The sequence below is a fragment of the Lepidothrix coronata genome, unplaced genomic scaffold, assembly GCF_001604755.1.
Source record: "Lepidothrix coronata isolate B3197 unplaced genomic scaffold, Lepidothrix_coronata-1.0 Scaffold80, whole genome shotgun sequence".
In the NCBI taxonomy this organism is placed as follows: Eukaryota; Metazoa; Chordata; class Aves; order Passeriformes; family Pipridae; genus Lepidothrix; species Lepidothrix coronata.
Genome location: NW_016690260.1, coordinates 3,649,150 through 3,676,640, shown reverse-complemented (window position 1 = coordinate 3,676,640; position 27,491 = coordinate 3,649,150). Strand labels below are relative to the sequence as shown.

At 40.1% G+C, this 27,491-nt stretch overlaps 1 protein-coding gene across 8 annotated transcripts in view; it reads right to left on the bottom strand.

Annotated features, from left to right (window-relative positions):
- Positions 1-12,197: 12,197 nt before the first annotated feature.
- Positions 12,198-27,491, bottom strand: part of MPP7 (membrane palmitoylated protein 7) — a 149,466-nt gene continuing 134,172 nt past the window's right edge. For 7 of the 8 annotated variants that reach the window (XM_017820287.1, XM_017820290.1, XM_017820292.1 and 4 more), the window contains 5 exons: positions 21,519-21,599; positions 19,619-19,712; positions 18,437-18,545; positions 16,762-16,905; positions 12,198-15,377 (listed from right to left, as the gene is read on the bottom strand). In XM_017820287.1, coding sequence (XP_017675776.1) covers positions 15,198-15,377; positions 16,762-16,905; positions 18,437-18,545; positions 19,619-19,712; positions 21,519-21,599 — 608 coding nt within the window. In that variant the 3' untranslated portion in view covers positions 12,198-15,197. Of the gene's footprint in view, positions 15,378-16,761; positions 16,906-18,436; positions 18,546-19,618; positions 19,713-21,518; positions 21,600-27,491 lie in introns of those variants that run through there. The other variant, XM_017820295.1, reaches the window with a different exon arrangement.

The following is a 27,491-nucleotide window of genomic DNA, read 5'->3' as shown; positions in this document are numbered from 1 at the left end:
CAGCTCTTTAGTCCACCAAACAGGAATGATGAGTGCAGAGGGGTTTCTGAACTCCTCCACTCCTCTTGGGAGCCTGGGGGTGCCCGTGCGGGTGCAGGGCTCTGAGCCACTCTCCCAGGACACCTCATGGAGCCACAATCCGTGTTCAGTGGGATTTCCTTCTATAAAACAGGCTGAAGCTTTGAACAGTAAGGTAGGGACTTTGAAGCATGTGGGAACCCGAGTCCTCTGTAACTCACCACTCTGCTAGACAACTCCACAAGTTCATGGGCAACTGCCAAGTACCCACGAGCCCAGGACATGAGTGAGATCCATCCTGGAAGCAGCCCGTGATGTCAGTAAGTGGTAGGTGTGCTCTGGGCACCTGGATTGAAGCAATCTCCTGAGGGAACTGAGTCCAGACTTGTCTTTTAGTGGGGTTAAAAGAAGCTGTAGCTGGAAGTTGAGAGTTTAATGTACTCACAGAAACCTCAGCTTTGGCACTTAGCAGACTGACAGGACAAAACAATGGAGCCAAGTGAATTCAGATTTTACAGTCAGTAAAGCAGAGGTTTTATGAATTACTTTTGTACATTTGGATTGTCTGAATTCTACTTTGGTGCCATGTGTGCATCCTGAGTGTATGGCTCTGTGTCCCAACAGAAAAAATAGGTTACATCTCAAATAAGCAAAATTTAGAAAATAAATGGGTTTCTGTGTTAGTATATGTTTGTGATTACTAAAGTTAAAAACATCCCTCTACTTTTCTAGTCACCTATGTAACTAACACCTCTGGTGGAATGGAGCATGCCTCTTCTAGTTACATAAAACAGACACTTCCAAATGTAATGTTTTTAAAAGCTGTGATTAACTAATGGGGGAATAGAAGAGTTTTCTATTAATTATGGTGAGCATGCAAAATAAATATCACTTTCAAAAAAACAAATAGTAATTCTCCCTGGCACTGGATTACAGCATCAACGAGTGTCAGTATTTAAGATGACAAAACTATATTACAGAAATCTGTGATCTGCTTTTCTGTTCTCATTTTCCATTTCTCATATGAAAGAGACTTATTTTTGCCCATCTTGATATAAGCATAGCTTACATACAAAATGCTATACATATTTTCATGCAATTTGTGACTTTTAAGATACACGTTACACAAACAGTCGTTTTATTTTGTGAGTAAGCAGAAGATTAACTCTTCACTTCAAGAAGTATCTTCCCCTAAAATGTCTTACATGTCTTTTTCAACTTTTGCCAACAGAACAGTGTAGTATTTTTAAAGTGTTATCTTTTTGCTCTACGATTAAGCTTATATTTTTCCACCTTAAGACTATGGGAAAACACATAGAGGCTATTGAATCTCTAACTTTGCATATAGTCAGTAAAAACATACACGTACTCGCAATATTACTTTAATAGGAAGTTCTTCAGTGACTGCTCAATGATACAATAATATCTCCATTTAAAAAGATAAAGTAGCAAAACAAATGAAGGACAGACAAATGCTAAACAGCAATTTTACTACTTGTCAGCTTAGCAGACCTATCTTAAACTCAGCAATTGTTCACAAATATTACATTTGTATTTAACTAGAACTTTGCTGTTCCTATTTTAGGTACAGGAAAGGACAAGTTTAAGAAGGACAATCCCCTTCAAGCTGTTCTTCAGCCATATAAATTGAACTCACGAAGATTTATCTGTGTAATCCCTGCCTCCACTTTGCTTGCCTGCCTCATTGGGATGCAGGGTGCCTGGTTTCTCAGTGTTCATCACAGCACAGCTCCCACTGCCTACAGTTTGCAGTGGCAAGTGCTCAACACTTCTACAAATTACACTCCTCCATACCAAGCACCTCCAGAAACACAGTTAACAACCACATGTGCAAAGTGACTCGTATCACACAGGAAATCTGTGGCAAAGGCAGGGATACGATTCAGTTCCCCAGGGCTGCGCTCATGCCTTAATCGTGAAAACATTGTTTCCTTCTGTACAGTTGTCTGCTTCACTCACTGTGTCCTTGCAACGGCTGCAACAAAGTACAGATTGCACAGAGGTTTTACTAGGCAGTGATTCATCCTCCAGCGCAGGTCCTTTCTGTGCGCTAAATAACACAGAGGAGCCACGGAAAACTCTCTCTGCCCAAAGGAATGACATGCAGTTCCCTCTGCCTCACCACTCACATAATCCACCAGAGTCCTTGTCCTTTTGTCTGCCTCTTCTACCACCAAGAGAGTTGGGTGCATGGGAGTGATGGGATTCCTGATCCAATTCCTGCGCTTAATCAGGCCCGACTGCAGCAGCAGCGAGCGGCAGGATCAGGGGAAAATGTTTTGAACGCCAGTAGCCCCAGGGCTGGAGCGTGCCCAGATGTTTCATGGAATGGCTCTGGCAGACCAGTCACACACAGGTGTTTATTGGCTTGAAGTAAAAGTCAGGAATACCAAGAATAATTCATCCGCCACTTGGCTCTTCAAACAGAACAGGAACGAGCACAACGTGCAAATCTAAATGGCAGATAACAGCAGCTCTTAGCTAACACACACACTTCACCCGCGGAGCTGCTTGCCTGATGAACTTTTTATTTTCCTGGAATGAACTCATTTGAGTTATGAAAACTGATTATGCATATTGTTACAGGCATGCAGCCAAGCAACCGTACAACTTGCTTTTTCACTAATATCTGTCATTTTTAGGAACAAAACATGCTGCTGCTAACTGCAAGTATAAATCTACTTCTTAGAAATATGATTTGCAGTTTACTTTCTCTTTACATTTAAAAGCTATTTAAAAGCAAAATAAATCTAGCTGGATCAAAAGTAGCATTGTGTACTTAGATTAAATATACTAATTTTCACACTAAAATTACTTTAGGGAGCAAAGACTTGCTATATGTGGCAAATCAAAGGAGAAATGTAAGAAACTATTCCAAAGAGGTTTGTTACTCCGCATGGCAAAAGCTGTGCACAGCCTCTCCGTGACCTGACTCCGCACGATTTATTGGTCATCTTTAATAAAGCGAAATCCAAGCACCTTTTCTGTTTCGCTACTTCCATTTTAGCACTTGCAGTAGCAGACAGACAGACAAAGTTTAGTTTTAGCCTGGGAGCTAAAAGAAATACTTCTAACATACATATGTACTGTTACAGTCTGACTTATAAATGCTCAGTAGTAAAGTCAGCAGGAATTGAGCACTAAAACTGGAGAAGAGTAAATGGAAAGAGATCCTGCTGTATTTGCAGACTCGTGGTAATAAGGAGAGCGCTCCCGACTGCTCTTGGAAACTTGTCATGTAAGTGAGTAAGGGGAGAGGTCAGACAGTGACAGACTGCTCTTCCAGCCTGAAATGGGGGGTTGCACCAAATCTAAAAAACCAAAACCAGTTTGAAACATGCACTTAACTAAAAATTAATGTTATTAAAGCAAATTATACCCATCATTTAGAAATGTAGTCTGAAAGTACCGTAACTCCTGGCTTCTCTTCAGATGATGTCTGGCAGTGTGCTATGTATTATCCACAAAGTATCTTCCAGAATCCCCAGCACCCTGGCTTCAGGAGCCACTCTGAATCTCACTAAATTCTGATGATTCTGATGTCATTTTCTAAGCTTAAAATATTCTTGCAAGTGACATCAATCATGACTCAACTGGACCTTTCCTGCCACATATGACAAAGGCTCCTATTTTTAAACTTCCAGACAAACACAGCCTGTATAATTATTTTTTTTTTTGCCAAAAATATGTCAGTTCAAATCTCACTGTTCTGAGCATATTCTGTTCTTTTGGGATACTTGTCAGCTGGCCTATTTGTATCAGGTTTATAAGAAATTAAATGTTTTTCAAGAAGCAAAATAACAGACTTGGAGAACAGAGCTTCCACCTTGCATTATTCATAGAATTTGTGAAAATCTGTGGTTCTATTGTCAAGAAGCACAGAGACTAATTGCACAGAGCCAACAATTCACTCAGTGTGGTGGTTAAAATGGATAAAAATGATTTGTATTAGTGCTTACAGTCTCTTGGAAAAGTCAAATACTGTCTTGACATTCTAAAACCCAGGCTGTACAGCAAAAGTGGGAGAGTACCATTTCGTATTAATTTAAAAATGCGTCAAACAGATTATCCCCTTCTAGCACTCAGTATTTGACTGCTTCCTGGAGACCCGAGATGCTGACTGTAACTGGCCACACTCTTCCAACTCATTGTGGCTCTCATTCGTCTTCAGCAGAGCAGTGAAAGTTTTACTTCCTACATAGAAAGATATTTACTTCTTATGTAAAAAAATATTTACAGATTCCCCACAACCAGTTTTCCCACTTGGAGTAAGCTGTAAATGTTCATCTCCCCTGTTTCCCATGCATGGTGAGCTCGCCATTCCCATGAACTAGCTGTTCCTCTTGTGCAAATCCCTAGCCCATGCATGTATCTCCATGCATTTCAGTACTGTCATGCAGGTTCATACTGTTCACCTTAATCACCTTGCAGGGTTCAAAGGACACCTGGACATATTCTCATCTCTAGTCTCTAAAACATTCACCAAAAGTTCCAGTATAAAGGATTTATTGTATTTCTTTGGTTCACAACATTTATGTCCTTACCATACATCTGTTAGACTCTACTTTTTTTTACTCTGCTTAAGTAGAATGATGCACAGGTGTAATTGAACTGACAAAAGTGTTAATATTTTTCTAGAACAGATCACTTATATTTAGTACAACTGACATTTTACTCATTGTTCTTGTTAGTACCCACATTTATTCTAAAAGAATTGTGAAATGAAATCATCAAAAAGGTACCGGCTGCATAAGTCTTCTGAAGCCTCTGTCTGAGTCTGTCTTAGACATTACAAAAACATGCAAGAAGGCTTAGAGATAGTCTCAAAAAAAAAAAAAAAAGAATAGAAAAGGAATATCCAGGTGGCTCTTAAACTGCGGAATACAATAAAGTAGAGTTTGGAAAGTATTACACAGAAATATAGTAACAAGAAAACCCAAGATACACCGTTTACAAGTTGAAATATATAGTGCTGTGCCTTTGCGTGAGCCGAGATCAGTAAAGCAGACAGAGCTCACCCTACAGGGTTTGAGAACTGCGTGACAGCTCCGAGTTTACAAATGTGTGACTGGCAGCTTCCAGGCGTGCTGAGCAACACTAGAAAATCTTTTAAGGCTTAAGGTTAATGAAGGTTAATTATTCTGAAACACTGTTTTGTAGATTTCAGTAATAATTACCTAAAGTGACAGCGATGAATTGCTGCCTCCATTTTGAGAGCACTTGGGAAATTACTTAAAAGTGTGTGAGAAGATTTATCAGGAACACACTGTAGGTGTAAAAGAAAGGAAGCCCTGGAAAGACAGCTAAGTAGCAAAGGGCAGGGCCATCTAATGCCATCCTACAATTTCCATTAAATAATTCAGACAAAAAGTCAATAGATTTATCAGCCACACATATTTACTACCACGTGTTTGACAGGACTTTGAGGTGTTTGCATTGAAATTCGCTCCCAGATTCTAATCTCAGATATTAATCCAAAGATAATAACCAGATGGCTCTCACACGTTTGATTACTTGCCGAAATATTTATCATCTTTGCTGATTGCATCTTATCTTAAAGCCAGACCCTGAGCTCAGAGAAGTCATCAGCTTGGTTCCAGGGTAAGAGCTGCCAACCCTATTGTGAGGAGTGTTACAGAAGTCAAGACCACACATGAAATGAGGCACTAAAGTTCAACAGTAAAAGCTGAACAGCAAGACCTGGCATTAGATTACAAGGTCTTCAGAGCAAAGGCACTCCTGATTTCCCAGGCACAGAAAGACAAGAGGTAAAACTCTGATATTGTTAAAATAAAAATGAAACTTTTCTAACTTCACTAGCACTGCGTGTTTATCTACTACCATCTCATCTGTGCCACAGAAACTGCAGGAACAATTCTGAGTGCTGAAGTGGTACAAATAAAAGTCATTTGAGGCTAACTATAGGAGGAGTTCCTACTATCGCTCATTTAGGGGTTGAAGTGGTGTCAGCTCTCTGCTGATATTTCACCCTTGTCCCATACACATGATACAGAAAGCAGCAGCAGCCATTAGGTGCTCACAGTGAAGCAATCCAGGCTAAGCACTTTCCAATAGCACAAAATGAGGCAATTTACCAGGAAGAGAGGGAGTTGCATTAGCATGAAAAAATTCTAAGTTATTCACAAGATGCTAAAAGAGAAGGAGGAATCATCAATCCTGAGCACTGGAACCATGAGGATCCATAAGGATTTTACATGACGCTAGTGGGCCCAAGCCAAGTAACCACTGCTGTAAGTGGAGCTGTGAGGGGAGCAGAGCAGTAGCACTGCCTCCCTGCAGAGCTTTCACATATTTGGAGAGAATCTTGCCTCTTGTGTTTTCCACCTAGATTTTGTGACAGATAAGTTAGTGTGGCTGGGAGCGACCCGGGAGTTCCTGCAGAAAATATGAGCATGAGTGTCTCACAGGGGGTACTTAATGTGGTTGCAAGGACAATAACAAACACCAACCATATAAATGGGTCACATTTACTGGCAGCAGAGTTAATACAGCCACCACCATCCCTCTGGTACAAGGGAGGTGAACATGAAGGAGACTCAGGATTAAAAGTGCGATGACCTTGTCAGTGATATGCAGACACATCAACCACACCCATCTTGGGACTTGTTGGACTTGAACAGACTCTAAGAGTAGGCAGGTTTTAATACCATTTCAGAGGATAATTTCTGGAGACCACAAAGTCAAGAGCTACATTCAGACTGTGACACTGTGAAGGGAAACCACGTGCAGAGTCTGCCACAGTGTAGTCAAGGACTGCACATTGGAGTGTGTCAGCTGGCATGGAGGGTAACGTAAATGCTCCCTGCTAAGTTCTTGTAAGTGAAGGGCACAGGGGTGGTGACTGCTTCTTCTCATAGTTAAGAGGGAGTAAACGACACCTTGCTGCTCACATCATCTTTCTGTGCTGTTTTCACCCATAGGTTGCTCACTTTTGTGCCAGACTTGCAGACGTGCTGGTGTTCAGAGCCCAGCAGTGCCCCAGCTTCTCCCTTTCAGTGGTTCCTGGCCAGCCTCTCCTTTCTGCTTCACATTGTCCTTGTTAAACTATTGGCTCCTGACATGGAGAGGCTTTTTGAGAAGATTGGTTAGGAAGAAAGGAAACGAGATTAAACAGAATGGGTCACTTGAGAACACTTGCAGAAATTTTGTCTTTATTTGCTTGGTCTGGTAGCTTTGGAAGATAGGAACTCCACATGTTTTATGGTTACATTTATATAACAAATAAAGTCTTTAATTACAGCAACCCTTACTTTCAAGCAGGCAGTAGGGAAGCCAAAAGAAAAATATAAAAGTTTGCTGTCAGAGTAATAGTGTCTAATAATCAGAAGTATCACATAATCCTCTGAAAATTAAAAATGGAATAATAAAATATTTTCCCCATTTACTAAGTTACTGTATAATCTTATCAGGGATACCATCCCTCATTTCAAACACTGTGGTGTTACCTATGGCAGCCTCTCCCGTGGCAAAGAATGGCACCTCCTGCTTTGCTTGGAAGAGGTTCCCTGCAGCTCCCCTGCTGTGCCGCAGCATCCCCCGAGCCCACGCGGCTGTCTGACAGTCATGGGGAGCGGAGTGTCAGAAGCAGGGTACGAATGTAGTTGGATTTGTGAAGGGAAAATAGAACTTGATACTTCAGTTCCCACAGAGTACTACCACAGAGACTATTCTCTGTAAAACTAAACCAGTGGAGTGATGTTTTACACCACAATATCACATAAAAGGCAAGACAGTTGGCCCAGTGATACTCCTACACAGACAAATTCCTGTGTCTCCGGACAGGTTCACATTTCTTTATCTGGCAAGCATAAAATTGTAGTCTGTGTACAAAGCAGCCTTTTCATTTAGGGAACAATTAAGCTAATCCCATAAGATTTCATGTTTAACTAGGTTTGTAGGGAACAAGTTTGTAGTCTGCATTCAATCAAGCTCTTTTGACTTTCAGAAAATAGGGGCAAACCAGTGTAGTTGCAATGTAAAATTCTAAGCTTCCTGAGATGTGTGAGTCCTGCCTGAGTAAAACTATGCATCTATTTGCTAAAACATTGGTATTTTATCAGGAGACTTCTTTCTTTAGTCTGCCTTTTATCTTCCAATTAAGAAATGCAAGACTGCTTTTTTCAATAAAATAAATTGGTGTACAGTAAAGCACTTGATAAATGCATAGCAATATATACATGTGCACATGTATACAAGGCTCAGTTAAAGCTGCTATTGGCATTAAGGTGACATCAGCTGCACTCATGACAAGATGCAGGTTCTTGGCCTTCAAAGTCACACCTATTCAAGAGCATGGTCAGGCTCTGTGCTTTTTTCAGTGTGGTTTGAACTGGAGTTGGATCCAGCTGTGGCCAATGATGATCTGAATTCAATGAAGTCAAAAGAAGACAATAATTCAAGTTCAGTTCTGGTTTTTGACAAAACAATGGTTCAAATCAATCTTTGGTTTTGGTTCTACTTCCTGCTTAACAGCTGTGTAAAGAAAAACACCTGGAATAATACCCCAGCAGGGCCAATAACTGAGGCTGCTCTTTCATACTATCCAGATAGCACCAATATTAACAAAGCTTTCAAGCCAGTTTTCAACAACAACAACAAAACCCCCAACCAAACCAGAAAACTCCTTTTGTGCCTTACAATAGTAGCCAGGACTACAAATGGGAGTTGGAGCAGATAGGCTCCATTGGCACCAGGCACAGAAACAGGACAAGAGCTGCCATTCTGGCTCTGCAGGAGAGAGGCAGAGCACAGCTCACGTGTACACAACTAATTCCCTTGTGCAGCCAAGCTGGTCACACAGCTGCCTCGGCCAAGCTTTTGTGAGCCCTCGGCTGTGCCTGGGCACTGCACAGCACGGGCTGAGGCCCTGACACGAAGCTCTAACCACCTGATCCTCCTGTGAGATGCTGAATCCTAGATCTGACTGCCCCAGTATGCCAGCACTGCCTCTGCTGCCAGCTGGTAAGACCAGCTGTGCTTAGTGCATCTCTTTGCACTTTCTTGCTGCACTGCACTGCTCTGCCATCCCTCTGACTGTTTTTAGTGAACTCCTCTGAATCTGGGACTATGTCTTTGTTCCATGTGCATATGGTACCTAACACAAGCCAGTCTCTATTTGGGAGTAGGGCTCCAGAAGCTGCATCAAAGTAGGTTTAGAGGGGAAGCATAACCCATACAGGGCATGCAAAGCTCCTTGGAGTGGTCTCAGCCCATGGTCACATCTGGACAATTGCCCCATATCAGTGAGTGTCTTGATCGTGAAACGTGACTTCCCCTACCACTTGAGGGCCAGACCAATTTCAGGGAACCACAGCTGCTTAAAAATAAGCCAGTAATGCAAGTCTAGGAAAGGGAGGGGACACACCAGGGAATGTCCAGAGGTCACACAGAAAACAATCAGAACTGCCCCCAGTGGCCATTGCCTTAAACAGCTGAAGCCAACACTGGCTGCATAAAATTTAAAATTGCTCCTGGTCTTTTTTACCACGTGCTGCTCTCACGCATCAAACAGGCCGCAGGGACCTCTCAGAGCAATTCTGTTTTCATGGGACAAAACACATTCATATGCTTCTCCATCTGGAACAAACACTAACTCTTCATCTCTGTTTCAGACACACACCACCCCAGTGTCCATAAGGAAGGAGGTAAAAAAATGTCCTTGTATTAAATTTTTTATGTCTCACTGTTTTTCAAGACGAGTTAATTATCCCTTTTCCCCTCTTTGTATTACCTAGATTACTAAACTGAAGCTGTACAAAGGCCAAGAGGAAAACAAAGAATGAAATTGCCCATGATTAAACAGAGTTTGGTAATTTTGTGTTGAAGCTGTGACTGACTCTTGCTGCAAAAGTTAACGAAGTTAGAAGAAAGTAAAGCAATAGCTTGGTCAGATGTGCAGGATCTGTGGTACTCCTTCTGGGTACTACATTTCAGCTCCATAATTCCCACAATCTTAGCTTTGTTTACAAAAGCAGATTTACTGGTGCTTATTTATATTTACCAAGGAGGGAACAGAAACCGCAGCACAGTTGCAGCCAGATCTCTGATCTCCTGTTCAGTGACTCACAAAACCGAAGATGCATTTTCAGGGTGGTACTTGCATTTGTAACGTTCTCAGTTCACCTCTGCCCTACCCTCAGAGCCTCTGCTTTTAAAGTGTACCAAATCCCTAGGTTTCTAAGAGTCTGTGTAGAATCCTGTAGAAAGCTTGTAATATCTTTGTTAAGACACAAATCTAAATTTCACTTGAAAATTATAGGATGCCTTCTGGGTTTTATTTAGCATATTCAAGTTGTGAATACTAATACAGCTACTGAAAAGAAACAGATCTAATTACAAAAGAAATTGTGACCTAATCTTCTCTCTTTATTGCTTATCAACAAGTCTTCCGATCCTGTTTGTGCCATTTGAACCCTTTTGGAAATCCTGATGATATTTTTCTACATTTATATACTGAAATGCGTAGCTGGCAGTTTTGTGCCACTGAGTCCTTAAAAATTTGTTTAAACAGACGTGTGTACAACTGAAACAGAAGCAAAACAAAATCTCGATATGGATTTACCCTCTTTGTTCAAACGCTGGATGTCAACCACACAAAATACCATAGTATTTTAGTACAGAGATGTAAAATCATTCCATACAGTCTTCCAAATATCCAACTTGCATTTCAGATGTAGATACCAAGAGGGGAAAGTCTCCAGCTGTCTAGAACTCCAAACTCTCTCATTTGTACTGTCATTTAACATAAGACAAAATTTAAGACCAGACTTTAACTGTTTCCAAATGTTTTTGTGTGTGTTTCTGCTGAAACCTTTAACTGTTATCTAGCACCAGAATTCTAAAACAACAAATACACCCACTGTCTTCCTTTAATTTTGTATTCAGACATTTTTCTGTTGAATGCTTGCTATCATACATTAATCATGATAATATATGATAAATACTTAATGACTCTAAGAGCAAAAGGTTCTTGGGCAAATTGCAAGTACAAATGATTTTAAGAACTGATACACAGAAATCTCTTAATCCTGTGGGGAAATTACTGTAGATAGAATGGTAGTAAAAATAGACTCAGATTATAACTTTAACTTCAAATCTCTGAAGAAACTATTCAACCTTTGAAACCATCTCACAAAAGCTAAATATGAACTTTACTGGGGAAAAAATTCTCCACGCACAGTAGAAACCTGAACCAAAGTACATGTGGGAAATGCAGAATTCTGCACTGAAACAAAACAGAAGGGGCTTAAAAGTCTTCAATCTAATCCTAGTACGTGTTAGGCTTTTTTTTTCTGGAAAAGACATAACACAATGCAAAAAGTAACTCAACTTTCTTTGAGTCCTACAAATGAGCACAACCTCCTCTGGGACTTGTGAGTGGCATAGAAGCATATGTGTCTGATGAAACACTCCAAGTCAACAACTCAGATAACACTCCAACACTTTGCAAGCCCAGACGAGCTGATATTTCAGCTTGATCCACTGACATAAGCTTTTCCTCTCAGAAAGAAAATGGTTTATTTTGGGGTGGGCTACAGGAAAAGGTAAATATCTATTTTGAAGGAGCATCTGGCAACAAAAAGGAAATATTAAGAATTGTTCTCCTTGTTCTAGGGTGCTTTACTTTTTCCACTTAAGATAATTGGAGCACTACAGTTAATAGAGAGACCTATGAAATAATTTACTTCTTAGGCATTTTACCTTTTAAACTAATTTTGTTCATCCTGGAGAAGAGAAAGATTCAAGGAGACCTTATAGCACCTTCCAGTACCTAGAGGGGGCTGCAAGAAAGCTGGAGAAGGACTTTTTACAAGGGTAGGTAGTGATAGGCCAAGGGGTAATGGCTTTAAGCTGAAGGAGGGTGGGTTTAGATCAGGTATTAAGAAGAAATTCTTTACTGTGAGGGTGGTGAGCCACTGGAGCAGGTTGTCCAGAGACACTGTGGATGCCCCAACCCTGGAAGTGTTCAAGGCCGGGTTGGATGGGGCTCTAAGTAACCTGGTCTAGTGAAAGTGTTCCTGCCCATGGCAGGGGGGTTGGAATGAGATGATATTTAAGATCCCTTCCAACCAAACCACTCTATGAGTCTATGATATGTTATGGTGCAATTTACAATAAAGAAAGAAACACTTTCCGTGGTATATCAATAATTTATTATTTTGCATAAGAAGGTAAGATCAGATTTCAGGTAAGACATCAACCAAGAATCTGATGGCAAATTCAAGTATAGAGCTTGGTACAATATTAAAAAATACTACCCTTTGTTTGACTACGGCAAACAGCTAAAACACAATAAAAACATCTGGACTTGACTGTCAAAACATACAGTTCTCTAAAAACCCACACAGCACAACTTGAATATGTGGAATATTGGAAACATGTTTAGTCGTCTTCGTTCCCAAATTCTTAGGATTCAAAGGAACAATCCACCCCCCTGCTCCCCTTGGTATCCCAGAATAGTTCAGCACACAGGCTCAGCATCCATCATAAGCAGGCTCCTGTCCTGTTGAAACTCTTGGGCTAAGACATTTTTTCTGCCTTGACCTGCTGTCATTTCTGCCTGCCTCGTGGAGGCCAGGGCTTTGATTTTTAGCTTTTGAAGCTAACACTGCAATAATGTTGATCTTTCAAGAGTAATCTAGTAATGTAATTAAAACCATTTCTCACCCCTTAAAGACTCTGTGCATGTTTTACTCTGTTGGTTGGATTTATGTTTTTGAGATTCCCTTTCTTTTGCAGGTGTTACTATTCAGGAATTAGCTCCTGGCTCAGAGACGGGGCAGGCAGCCATCCGTCTGGGAGACTCCTGCCAGGACTGTGCAGGGATCAGAGGGTCAGTCTCTCTGTAAATGCTGCTCACCGCCGCCCAGGACAGCAAAGCTGTGTAGAAGATCCTCTTAGACCACACCGAACCAGGAATGGGAATTAAATTAATTTCATTTCAAAAGGACAGGAAAAACAGCCTGTAGGACAGCCAGAACTGTTTCTACCAGAGAGTTTGCAGATTATTCTAGCATCTATTTCATAAAGAGAAAAGCAGGTCCCTTATGCGAGCGTGACAGTGCCCCAGTGTTCTGAGACAGCCCAGGTCAGAAGCAGTGTTAATAGTGTTTTAGGAAGGACTAAACCCCCTCTTTTTGGAAATGGCCAGATCCTGAGAGGTGCCGAGTGCCCTCTCAGTTTCAAGAGATGGTGAAAGCACTCGACGTCTCGCAGGCAAAGGCAAAGGCAAACTGACCCGCTGAATTCCACATCCCCTGAAAAAATAGTTTAATTTTCAGTAATTAAAAAAAAATAGAAAATGTTTTCTCAACTCAGATAATCTCTATGCAATTTAATCAACAAATTCCTATTTATGTTACAAAAAAGTTTAAGTCCACCAGGAAAATGGTGAAATTTGACAAAAGTTACATTATAGCTGTTCCAGCAGAGTGTGTATCCATACACTCAGTTCATCTGTAACTCTTGCATAAACATTTCCAGACTCCTGGGGATTTTGCTGTTGTTTCTTGCATTTCATTTGTTTTATAAGACTCTAAGCCAAATGCAATGACCCACACATTAAATACACATTTAGAATAAAACTGCAAAATCTGATGGCTTTATCAGCATAAGAACTGAAATAAAATATTTACATGGAATGTTGAGCTCCATTTACAGAGACTGTTTCAAATTACAGACTTAGTAATCTCTTTAATAAATGATCACATTGACAAGAAATTTAAAAACTTAACATCCCTTTTCAACCCTTTCATAAATATATAAAGTTTCACTAAATTCTTTTTTCTTTAAACAAGACAGCTATATTCTCTTTACAGATTAACATGAAATAATGGTTTCCCGTTTGAATGTCACAGATGGGATGATCTGAAGTCAGCAAGTTCCTATACACATTCTGTACTTACAAGACATTCACAACACAACACACAGGTGTTACTTGGTCTTCACATGTGTACTCACTTCCTGCACATCGGTAGTAAATAAAGAAAAATAACAAATTATCTATATTAAAAATACATCCTCTAATATACATTTGTTTACACTGCCACATCACATCTTAAAATGGGGTTTCCAACTGTGTCTGACCAGTGACAAGGATATTTTTTACAGTGAAGTCTACAGCATTCATTTATTTTTGAGTGGAGACAAAATACATGTTACGCTACTAGAAAGTATCACAACATACTCAACAATAGAAAGAATTAATCTCTTGCAACTGCTTCCTAGTATCCAAGGTTTCCTCACTGTTTGAAAATTTCTGATGGGAAAATTGTTCTAAAGGATGGCAAAACTATTTTAAATCAATTTAAAGGGGAAAAAAAGTTATTTACTTTGTTGCTATTCGTATCACTTTGCCGCTGATTTTACAGAAGATTAATCCCAAAGACTGAAGTTGTATACATACTAACTCATGTTTTTTCCTATTTAAATAATTATTCCCATTAATTTTCTTTCTTGTGGCACAGGGCATGCGTGAAAATATTTTCAGTGTGTGCATGCTCACAGTTGAGTATTTCACAATTAAGTCACTGAATACATCTTTCTTTCCATGATTATGTAAGTGCAAAGGAATACCAACATCACTCTGGACATGTAAGACAAGGTTTACATCTAGAAAAGTAAAAACACTTATCTTGATATGTAATTAAAACTATGATGTTTTCCTCATAAAAATGTTGGTCACTTTTGCCCGTTTCAGTTCTCTCAAGCATTTAAGGGGCAATAACTTCCAAGTGCTGATGTGCTCTCTATGGGAGCAGTTATGCTTAAAACCACTGAAGTGCTGATCTCCAGTATTGACTCGTATCTTCTGCAAACTCTCTGTTAAAAAAGCTCACCTTGGAAACACACAGATGATGATAAAGAGGTGTTTGGCAGTTTTGTTACAGTAGTATTAGCTCACTTTATGGAGTGTAGTAAAGCTCCGGTTTAATCTGACTGTTCTGCCCCGAATTGTGGGCAGGAGAATTGAAGACACAGGAAAACAAGACCAGTTCCAAGTGCATAAAGAGTATACCTGCTGCTCAGTAGAGTTAAAAGCCCTCCTACCAAGAAAATGACCATTGAGTGCTGCCTGAATCATGCCCCAGACTGAGGCGCTGATACAACAGCAGATGTTCTGGCTGTTTAAAATGTTACTATGAATGGAGCCAGCTGACGGGAACCCAGAAGGTCTCGGTCTCCAACCTGTCAAAAGTTGTTTTAAGCTCACTGTAAGCTGTAGTGAGGTCATCGTTGACTATCACCTTGTCAAAGAGGTGGCCATACTGGCTCTCCATCACGTGGGCAGATTTAATCATTTCGTGAAAATCTTCCTCCTAGTAAGATCAGTGCACTGTCAGTCCATAGCAACATTGCACTAACTCACTCCATACTAAACACAATCCACTTGCTTATTTTTTATCTTATCAGAACATGGAAACTGTACTTTTAGTTATAAAACCCCCAAAATTACAATTACAAGTGATCTCAGAGAGTCTTCTCATGAGTCGACTCTGCTCAACAGGCAATTCTTTCATCTCTCCCCTCGTAGTGACACAATTAGTCACTGCATGGTAATTACAGAGACATTTTCTGTTAGCAGCACCACTGGAAAATGTTTCTAGCTGTTTACTTTGATGATACATGTAAAGTTTCATTACTTAAGTCTCAGCTTGATATTAGTGTGTGACATATTACAGTGTAGCCTCTTTTCTTTTAAGAGCTTGGTAGGAGCCGTCATTCTATGCCTGGTTCGATCTGGCTTAGTGGATTCTCTTCATATTTGGGAAAAGAACAAATCTTAGCAATTTGTTTAAATAACTTTGAGAGATTAAACCTGTCCTAACTAAGTAATGTCCTGAAGGTTGCCCTTAAGAATGAGCTCCTCTTACTTTTTATATATCACAAACCAACATTTTCTTATAGCATGTAATTTCCAAACTATTTCAAATGCACAGTCTACACAGATAAAGTCTGGTTATATCTGTGACTCAGTTTGAAACAAACCCTAAAAAATCCTAAATAACATCTGAATGAGGGAAAATGATACACATTGTAAATGCAGATAAAAAGTCTAACAATGATCAGCTTTGCTGTAGCTTCAATTAAAATATTTCATTATATTACAAGGAAGCAAGCAAGTTACTGTTGGGTAATCTAAATTTTTTTCTGACTATTGACAAAAAGCAGCATTTTTTACTTGCTTAGATTTTTCTTCTTCTTTCTTACAGTGTTCATTTCCCTATAGCATTCAAAAAAACCACTGTTTCTCTAATCCACAAATATTTGCTTTTTATTAAAGTAGCTTTGACTTTTTTAATTGGCTCTTTATATTTGAATTTTCTTCTAAATTTAGACCCTGTAATACAGTTGATAAAACAAGGAAATTCTTATATTTGAATAGAAATCTCTAAGCCCAGATGCAAATTTTTTAAAGGAAATCCACAGCATTATCTCTCATAAAAGTATACTTGCACTGTGGGGATTCTTCAATGACAATCAGAGGACTATGGAAAATGTAAATACCCACGAGCATATCAAACAATGAGAACACCACAGTAAACGTGTGACATGAGAGAGCTGGGAAACAGCAAGATGCTACGTGTAAGCCCTGACAAGTGCTGTCAATGAGATCCAGTGATCACCTTTATTTTCGAGGTAAACCACTACAACAAAACTCTTAACAGGTTCTCATGTTTTGCCATGTCTAATTATACTTACTGTAAAGGGTTTTGCGGTTCCCTTATCATCTTTACTTGAAATAATCTTGGCATTTTTTCTGGTCTCTCTCAAACGGTCAAGCGATGGAGGCTTTATAAATATAACGAATGGTTTAAACTCATATGTCCGTAAGTGTTTCACTGTCTGGGAAGAGGGAAGATTTTAATTAATTAGTTTATTTTGCACAGTGGAACTTACTGTAATAACAGAAACTCTCCACTAACTAAAATAAACCCATAAAACACTTCTAGGCAGGTATTTTTCATTTAGTGCCATCCTGCTCTGCTGACCAGCACTGATTCACGTAAGGAGAATTTTCATGTGAATGGTAAGAAAACCACTTCTCCAAGGGTGATCATTACCCTTGATTTCCACATGGCTGCTGGTAAACCCCATCATTCCAGGAAAGGCTGGGCTGTGCACACCAGTGCCATTGGCAGCACGAGGATGGAGGGGAACACAAGGTATTCAGGAGAAGACAAGAAGTTCAAAAGTTCAATGGATTTTAGCAGGAATAACACTTTGTGTGCCCATGAAAAATAGCAGAAAAGGGTGTCTGTGACACTTGGTCACAAAAGGTCAATGATTTTTCTTTTCAATACTTTGTGCCCACCGCACAACCCCCTGCTGTTCACTCTTTCTGCGCAAGCCGAGTGATGTTATGTGTGGAGTTAGAAACACGCCTATGATTTGGATTGCAGCACAGGGTAAAGTAGGGATGGCCAGCAGCTCAGGGTAGTGTATGGACAGCCAAAAGCTTTCTGTCCTCTCCACACTGCCAGGGTCCACAGGAAAATCCTATGTTGGAGAGTGGGGTGCCAGAATGGTTCACAAGCTTGGGTCCCCAAGAGAATTTCGTGCTTTGCTGGAAAACTGGGCTGGGTGGGACAAGCAATGGTCTCACAGAGCAGGAGCCTCTGCCCAGCTCCCCTCCTCCCCTGACACAGGGTATGGCTTCCCTGGCCATTCCTCTGCCAGTGCAGCCCTGCCCTGCTCCTCAGGCACAGCCCTGCATCTGAAATTGCCCCAGAAACTGTGCACAAGTCATACACTGGCCACCCTTGGAGAAGAAATGCTCTGGCTGGGTTTAAACAAACTAGTTCAGCTCCTGGAAGAACTGTGGTTTTTAGGAGCAAAAAAATTCCCAGTGGAGCTGTTCAGTGGGGTTAAAAGACAAGGTCAGTGCAAGAAAAAAGGGTTTAGAGAGGAATGTTCTTAACGATTATCCAGCCAACATCATATTTAGTGCATTCCTTGACTCATGTCCACCCTGCATGGAAACCCTTGTCATGAACAGTCTGGTGAAACATGTGAGAGAAAATTGCTGGACTGGGTGATACCTCAAAGCTGTTCCAAAATTAAAGTATCAGAGACAACCTTTAGCCCAAACTAACAGAGAGATGAATGGAAATATAGGAGCATTCTGTAATTAAATCTTTGGTATTATGCTGCAGGTTTTCAATTCACTTATTTACTAGCTGTATAATGGCCAATTTGTATTTAGGTTTCCTTCCTCTCCTTTCAGAGAACCTTGCTGTAATAAAGGTACCCAGCAAGCCCACTCAACAGTCATTCTGTGTGGGATAAAATACACCTTTTTAGAAATAATTTTTTTCCTGGAATCCCAATATGCAATGTGGGGAAGTGCAAGAGTACTGATGACATGCTTACTTACATGAGGCTGCACATCCAACAAACAAACTTTGTTTTTAGCTAGAACTGATCGAACAGAGTCTAAACTTGTACCATAGTAGTTGTTCTTATACTCGCCATACTCGATAAACCTGTGGCAGAAGATGAAAACAACTGGAATCATTTCCATTTTGTGCAGAAAAAAGCTTACCAGTTTGGTTTATAAGATTTAATTCGGGAGCAAAAATATTGTACTTTACATGAGGGTTTTACCATGTTTTATAAAGGAAATGCTGTCAAGTACTTCAGCATGTCAATTTTAAGAAATCTTCTACTTTACCGCTTTCAAATCAGTAACACCTGCTTGTATTACAGCTAAAGAGAAAAAAGTACTGTAGTCCAACAGCCCACTAATGTTTTCCATCACCTCTTTTTCTGAACTAATGCAATGCAATAAAACAGTGGATAAGCTAAACAATAGAAACTACTGAAATTTCATTGCACACTACAGAATATCCAAATTCTCTGTCTCAGAAGAGGAGGAGGAGTGACGACGGTGCTAATGGAACCAAGGCGGCTGGTTATTTGCTATAAAAGTACAGGCGCTATTTGCCAGAAAAGCAAAGCACAGTTTGAAGTTTCAATAAAACCCACAGCCTTGTGTCTAATACACTTTTGCCCTCTGAAACACTAGGGCAGAATTTCAAGCTGCAGCATTTTACAGGCTGCTGGAGAGCACGATGCTACCATTGTCTTAATTTTAGTTTGCTTCCTAGAAGGTGTACAGGCAGGGGCTTCACTGTAGATCTCTAAATTCAAAAGCAGAGGAAGTGCCTGGCCTGAAAGAGAGCAGAACTATGCAAACATTGACTCAGGCATGCCTGCAGCACTTCCATGGCCCTTCATCCTAGAGCTGCAATGCTTTATTGCTATCACAGAAGATGCTCTATTAAAAGAGTGCTCCCCGATCCGAAGAACCTACAAGTTCAGTGTCTTGAGGAGATGAGGTACTGAAACTACTTGGAAGCTCAGAAACAGTTGTGTTTGCTGCTTTTTTTTGCTCTGTGTTTTTTGCCAGCTGCTTATATAACAAAATGTAATTTTAACACATCTTCAAATCACTGCAACTTATATCCACTTTATTATCTAAAATAACAACCAGCCCCATTCTATAATAAAGCCATTGTTTTAACTGCAGTTCTAGTTAAAAATCTCTTCAACATACTTGTTATTCTGTACGTCTGTCTCAAACAAGTGCTTGGAAATGAAAATGTATTCGACACCATCACTTTCTTGGCTTCTCCTTGGACGAGTAGTGTCTGCAGTTTCATTAGATGAAAAAAAAAAGGAAAATATGCACAAAACAATATAATGCAAACCAGTTCAGAAAACACTGAAAAGCACAAACTCTTTGTGCAATACTAAGTGTAGCACTTCCTTCACTTCTGAAGGATGTAAGGCCGCCCTGGAGCTGGTAGTTGGCACACAAGAACATGACAGGATTGCGTTTTAAAAGTGTGCAGGAAAAGCAGGAAAAAACCTACTGGACAAGTATCATTTTTTATTAACTATTGGAAAAATCCAATAAAATGAGGACAACTGAATAATAAAAGGAGCAGCAGTCCATAACAATTACCCCAGCCTTGCCTCTTGTTAAACTTATTAGCATATGAGACCATAAAGGGAAACAAAGCTCACCAACCTGATTTATAAAATGTTATGTTCATTAACAACACTTGCAGCTCTGCTATGTGAAGCATAATAATAAAAAACCGGGGTGTGAACTTTATGTTTTAGTGCTTTTCTTTTTCTGGTGATCAAAACTGTATTCTGTTTTCTTTCAGTAGCCTTGTACTATTTGCACTTCTGACTTTCCCCCAAGTACTAGGTATAAGGGGTTTGCCTGTAAATGAAACTCACTTGTGGGGGTTGCCACTTATGATTAATGAACTCATTCAGAAGTCCTATTTAATACAAGCCGTATGTTACAGCATTTGTATTGTCCATCACATATGAACATACACAACCTGCTTGCAGCAACACAGTCTTAAATGCCATTTGATAGCACACTCTTCTCAGGCTGACACAATGAGGAACATTTCCAAGGCAGGAACCCCAGTTCTCCCTCCAAGTCCTAACTTACTGAATTTCAGGGAGAGGGATTTCTTTACGTGTTTGTTTTAAATCATAACCACAAATTTGGAAGAGAAAAGAGAGAAGGCAGCTTGATGAATACGGGCAATTTTTAGAGAAATATTTTTGGGCAAATGATTGCATATGCTTCAATGTGTTAAATATTTTGGGAACATCTGGCTTTTTTTGCTGTTGTTGTCTTCAATACCCAGCTGAAGCAAATATGTGCAAATGAAATGACTTGACAAACCAAATGCATTTGTTTTTCTACCTTGCAAATTCATTCATATATATACTTTACTGCATACCTGCACTTGCAAAAAACCTGTGACAGTATCTACAAATTTGGACTCATATTTTTGAAGGATCCCTATAGGAGGTACAAGTAGGAAGTAAACCAAGAAATGGAAGTCCACAACTGCTGAGTTCTCCATATTAAAGAAAACCCAATAAAGTATTGTAAAGTTAACACAGCACAGTGTTATTCAATTTTATAAAAATCACACTGTGTGGTCAGATAGGGGGAAAGAGGAAAAAGAATCACCAAATCGACTTTACTAAAGCTAATCAAAGGAATTTAATTAATTTATTCATAGATTAAACTGTTTATCATCAGTCTTCATTTTTCAGCCTAATGGAGAAAAGCCATTTTGCTGAATGTAAGCACTGGTAACAGAGATTATTTCACTGCTTTACAGCCACATCCAGGGTGTTCTTCAGCTGAGTTTCATTTACTAAACCTTACTGACATCAATCACATTAAACTTGTAGTGAAAGTGTACTGCTATGCCTCTGAGCCAAAATATCTGATCAGTGTAATTAATGCTATTTAATACAGAACTGCAGCAGCACTTTTAAAAATTAGAAAAGTAACTTGAATGCCAAGCATGCATTTAGGGACCCAAATTTGAAAGTGCCTTAAAGGTAATGCAATCATAAAGGCTAGTAATGCAAGTATATCATTAGGAGAACAGAAGTGCATTTTTACTTACGTGGCACTGTTACCCCGTAGTGCTGGGTGTCACTGATCAGCAATTTCCGTTTAAGTTCATTCAGTCCAACCCCTACAGGACCTGGAAGAAAAATAATCGTCCTGTTTCCCAACAGAGAGTTCTCTCTTGTCTTCAGTACTCTCCAAGGTAAGACTACATAGCATATAGCTATGACATATACTGCCTTTTAATCAGCCATTTGGAAACGCCCATGGTTTTTTAGCCTCTCCTATAATATACAGCGCTGACAACTTTCAGGGGATGTAGTAGGCAGTTACTCTGCTCTGACTTTATTAATCAAGAAAAATCAGTGAAAAAACAAGTTTCCAGCAAAGCTAACTTTCTTTTCTACAGAAACTACCCTCAGTATGGACCCATCTCCATCCTCAGCCCTACTACAGACCCCTGCATCCTAACCTGCAGCTTTCCAGAACAAGAACTGGTTTGGCTGTTCGTTTTGCCAGAATATTCCCAACTTGCAGACTAGAGGACCCTGGCTGGCATGTGCAAAGTGCCCCCAAAGCCTTTGCAATCTGTGTGTCAGCATGGCCTCACCCCCCCCAGCTGCTGCATTCCTTGCCTACCTGCACCAGATGCCCCTGGGGACAAATGCTTCCAACTTCTCCTCGTGCCCTGGAAGCACTGCTCCTTCCAGCCTCTGCTGCAGGCAGGAACACTGCCTGACTCCTGGCTGGCTGTAGCTGTCACCATCCACCTTTTGATTGTATGAAGGTGGCATTTCACAGGGAGAGGAAGGAAGGAGAGCACTTGCCAGGTCACAACCCGTTTGGGATGTTTGGGTTTCTTTCTTTGTTGTTGATTTTCTTTTAAACTGTGCTTGTCTCCTGCCTGCTGTCTGAACTGTTCCAAAGCAAATGTTTCCTTCTTCACGCAACTGCCAAAGAGAGACCACTCCTGGAAAGAGGATGGCAGGACAAAACAAAGACTGCATGGAATTTTTTTGACCTGTCTCCTCCACCTCCTCTTGAGTAGTGCTGTACTAGAAGCTACTGAGTAGACCTTCCTTTTGGCTTTCATGTTGTCCCTAACTAGTAGCTCTTTGCCAGTGGTGACAGATGTCTCTGTTTGTGAGGTCTCAAAGGCTCCACAGGCACTTGGTGTGGGCCTCCAGGGGCCCTTCATGCAGGGTTCCAGCCTGCCTGTCCCCTTTTGTGCCAGGGCCATGGTGCCCTGTGTGAAGGGAGCTCAGCTCTGCATGCTTTTATGTTTCTGACAGTGCAGCAGCTAGCTCTGTTTCTACAGAGCCAGGTCAACAGCAGAACACAGAGAGTCACTGGAACCACATCCCAAGTAATGCAAGAATATTACATGTGGTTTTAAAGAAAATTCTTGTGCACCTAGTAAAAGTGACACATTTATGCATGGAGTGGTTCTTAACAAAGACATTTTAGACACTGGAAATACAAAACCTAATAAACATATCAATGAAGTAGTGTTGTATTGGCTAATTAATAGTCAGAGTCCGAAAACAGACTTCAGTACCTTCAGATGCCTATTTATAAAAATGGCATCTTTGTAAAAATGGCCTATTTGTAAAAATGGCATCAAACCCTGTCTGAAGTCAGAAACATATAATGATGAAAAGCTAGTGCTTGCTACTGTGCTGCTACCCCCAGACTACTGTCTCTCTGTAAAGTCTTAGGGTTTCTGCATTTAAAATTTCTATGTGTTTTCATCAGTTAAATGCACAACTACATTTCAAATTCCAGTTCTGACCTTCCATTTCTGACCTTCCTGTAAATTAATCTATCGGTATGTATAAATATTTACTTAATATGGTGTACAGCAGCCTCTACTGGTGCATGTCTGCAGAGGACATCAATGTGTTATGCAGATAATAGCATTACTTTTGTTATTATTTATAAAAAAATTCCCTTTTTAAGTAGTTCAGCTATTTAAGGCAAATATGGATTTTTATAGGAAAAGTAATTAAAACTCTTAATATATCCTAGCAAAGTAGAACAAAACAAGTGGAATTCAATTTAAAAAAATATCACTGTATTGCTTTCAAGCAAAAAATCTTTTCCATCAAATCTACACAAATATTACTTAATCAGCTGACGTTCTGTCAAATCAACAATATGCTTTTAGCTCTATTTATTATAAAGAATCCAGGCTTCACTTCCTGCAACGGATGCTTTGGAAACTTAAATCAGTTTCCAGACCACAAGCTCACTACTGCTCTGTCTCCAAATTACCATTTAAAAATCACCTTTAAATTGAACTACTGAAAGGTGTAGATTCTTCTTTTTCAGTGCTGTCTTCACAGATTTCTCATAATACTGGAGGCTGATTCCTGCTTAGCAAAGACATCCATTATGTGGATTTTTACATCTCCCAAGTGAGAGTTCTCTTCTGAGTATTCTTTTCATTTTGATGTAGCAGAGAAAGATGCCAGTTTCTCATAGTCATGAATCTGAACACAATTTGAACTCAAAAAGAGAATGAAGTGGCAGGATTGAAAAGGACAATCCAGATTCTTATAGTCAAATGTCAGGCATGTGGGATCCATGACTTTAGTGTAGTTTTGGTTTACTATAAATCACCCCAGGCAGCAATATTTACAGCTTTGGTGACAGATTTAGAGATACTTTGTTTACTTTTTTAAAGGAAGCCTTATATTGTTTGCTGTTGCATGCTGAGTCATGCAAGCTAAGTAAGTAATGGTCGAATCCTGCAAGTGGACTGTAGTGCCCACCTCACTTTATTGAGGGACATTTTCAGAATTAAACCACCAATCATTAAAACTTGCACTAGCTTTTGTACCACTCAGACATGTCTGAAGAAAACTGAAAAAGCTGTTTGATCTTCACCCATAGATACATAATGAGCTCCTAGAAGTCTGTTTGAAAGAAAAGAAAAAGAAAGTGGTCTTTCAGAGAAGATTTTGGGAGTGAGGTGACAATATCACTGCTGGGATCATAAGGACCCTGCAGGAAATATGCCTTGAGAGAGGTTCTGTGGCTCAGTCCTAGTACACTATAATGCAGCGACTGTGCATGCTGGTCCAACTGCAGCTCAATGAGATATGTGGTAGGAAAGGAGAACCTCCTTATTTTGCTTCAGTACATTCTAACTAGCAGTGGGAGTGTACTTTGAGATCTGCTGTTCTCTGAAGTAGGATCAGTGAGTTCATACCGGCATTCTCCTGGGCAAGGCTAGGCTCTAGCTTACATCCTAGGTATTCATTCCTGAGCCTTGCTGACCTTCCCATGCCTTTGGCCAGGAAGGCTGAATGCAGATAGCAATTCTAGGTCTCTTTCTGAACTGTCCAGTTAGTTCACTGCAAGCAGCATGGCCATGGTAGGCCATTCTCCTGATCTACTGCTGTAGATCAATTATGACTCTGCAAGCCACTCTGCAAGAAGACAATAGGTGGCATAATATTGAACAATTTTGGTTTTAGCAGACTCATCACATTCATAACAACTAAAAGCACAGCAGAAGTGTCTGCATCATTACTGCTTCAGATGGTATTATTTTAGCCCCAAGGATATGCAGGGCTTTATTCATGAACTTACATTAACAGACAAGGTAAAATCTTGACAAACTAGTACATTGAGCTGAACCTGAGTATAGCATATATCACACTACAGGGCACTAAAAATTACTGTGTGTGCAATTCATGTTCTTCAAATTAGACTAGACAAATTCAAAATGAAGCAAAATTTTCGTTTCAAAGTTGTCAAAATCGCTCCCCTTAAAAAAGGGTAAACCAAAATCTAAAAACCCCCTTTTAAACAGTAAATTATACATTCAGACCTAGCATAACACAACAGACATTTAGTGCCCCCACCAATTACAGCTATAAATTAATTATCTGTCCCTTTGTTTCCTGGTACTACTATCCAAATTATATTTGATGGATTATATTGAATGCTGCTACTGGCACACAGAAAGCTTTTTAAATAGGTTCGCTTTTACTATACCTGTATTGCTTAGCTCTGCTAGTTTTTCCACATTTTGCCCAAGACATTTTTATGGTATTGGCCAGACTAAAGCTGCTCTTAATATCCAGAGAAAAACATTAGAATTACTGAAGTCTGCAATAAATTTCTGAATTGCTTTTGTTACTGAAAAAGCACACTTTCTTCATTTGATTTATTACAACAAAAATCAAACGGAATCTCTAAGCATTCCTTAGATCAGACATATGCAATTTGTTATAAGAAGTCTACTTATCACACTTTTGCACTACACTCTGTTGATGTAACTGTAAAATCAACTCAACCATGTTATTACTTGTTGTATATAGCCCACAATTTCACAGTGATCACACTAGTAGGTGGCTGATTTTTAGTGCTGGAGAGTGACAAAATTGTTTATTAAAAACTAAATTTAATGTTCCCTTGGATATGAGCAATACAAAAACATAGGAACTCAACAGTTCCTACCAGTCCTGAATAGAGGGTCATACTTCTCTTCTCTGATGCTTTCAGAATGGAGGAAACTTTACTAATGAAGCATCAGCCTATGTACTACTGCCCAAAGAAACAATTAACAATGAGACATTACTCACTGGTACTCTGATTGTTACCTTTGAAAATCTTAAGATAATGTAATTTCTCTCTTTTTAGGAGGCTGAAGCAATGCATTTTCATTAGATAAGAAATGCTGTGAGGAAGACATGGCAGTGACATGGAAAGCTGACTAAGGATGACATGTTGAGTCTCGTGCAATGATGCTTACATTCCTTCTTGGCCTAGAGAGGTCTACCTTGCATCCACCTTTCTTACTACTGGCCTATTTACTTATTCTAACACAATAAGTGGTTATGTTTCTTTTCATTTTTATTGTCAGAATAACAATACCTCAGGTATTTATCTTGGTTTTTTTCCCCATAGATACATTGATTGATCTCTAAGAGTATAACACCAACCTAATTCTTTTGGGTTTTAGTACAGCTTGACTGGTGCATTCAGACTAGTAACCATGGTAACTGTATTTTAATGTCATCTCCCTTTGGTGTAGCACAGTCTCCTAAAGCATCCTTATGTGCATGTTGGGACATCCTGTCTAGAAAGGTGGACTACTAGACAAGTGAAAAAGTGGGTCATGTTCAAATGGAAGGGGTTATTGGTGTGTACTCTACTACTCATTACAAGAGGGGTTCCTTGGGTGTCTACCCTGAGACATACTGTGTTTCATATCTGTACCAAGGCCAGAATGGGCCCTTACAAAGTTTCCGATACCAGGATGGGTGATGCAAATTTCTTGCTCCAGGGCAGGGCTTCCATTCAGATGTACCTTGATATGCTACAGGCATGGGCTGGCAGAACTTTGTGAAATTTGGTGAGGACAAATACACAGTCCTGCAGTACAGGCTGGGGACTGACTGGCTGGATGACAAGGACTTGGGGGTCCAGGTGTGCAGCAAGCTAAGCATGGATCCACAGCACTCACTGGTGGCAATGAAGGCCAACAGGAGACTGGGCTGTATCAGCAAGAGCCAAGTCTGCAGATAGAGGGAAATGATTCTTCCCCTTTACTCAGCATTTGTTAGATCCCACGAGGAATACTCTGTCCACAGTGAGCCCTGCACTACAACCTTGTTGATAAACTGGATCAAAGAAATCAGAGGGCCTCCAAGATGGTCAGGAGCTGAAGCACATAACATGAAAGACAGGCTGAGGGAATTGGGCTTGTCCAGCTTGGAAAAGAGATGTCTTACGGGAACCCACCAGCACCCTTCTAATACCCTCTGAAAAGATGGAGGCCACCTCTTTACTGAGGTGTGAGGTGGGAAGACAAGAGAAGACATGATGGGAAGGCAGGTTCCCAAAGTTGTTGCCACCAACTAATTGCTCCGAATTTAGTGTTAATCCTGTTGAGTGGGAGGTTGGACCAGGTGACCTCCTGAGATCCCTTCCAATCTAAATGACCCTGTGGTAAGTATTGCACCAGTTGTCAGTCCTCTGTTTTACCAGGTCAAAAATAAAGAAAACAACTTAC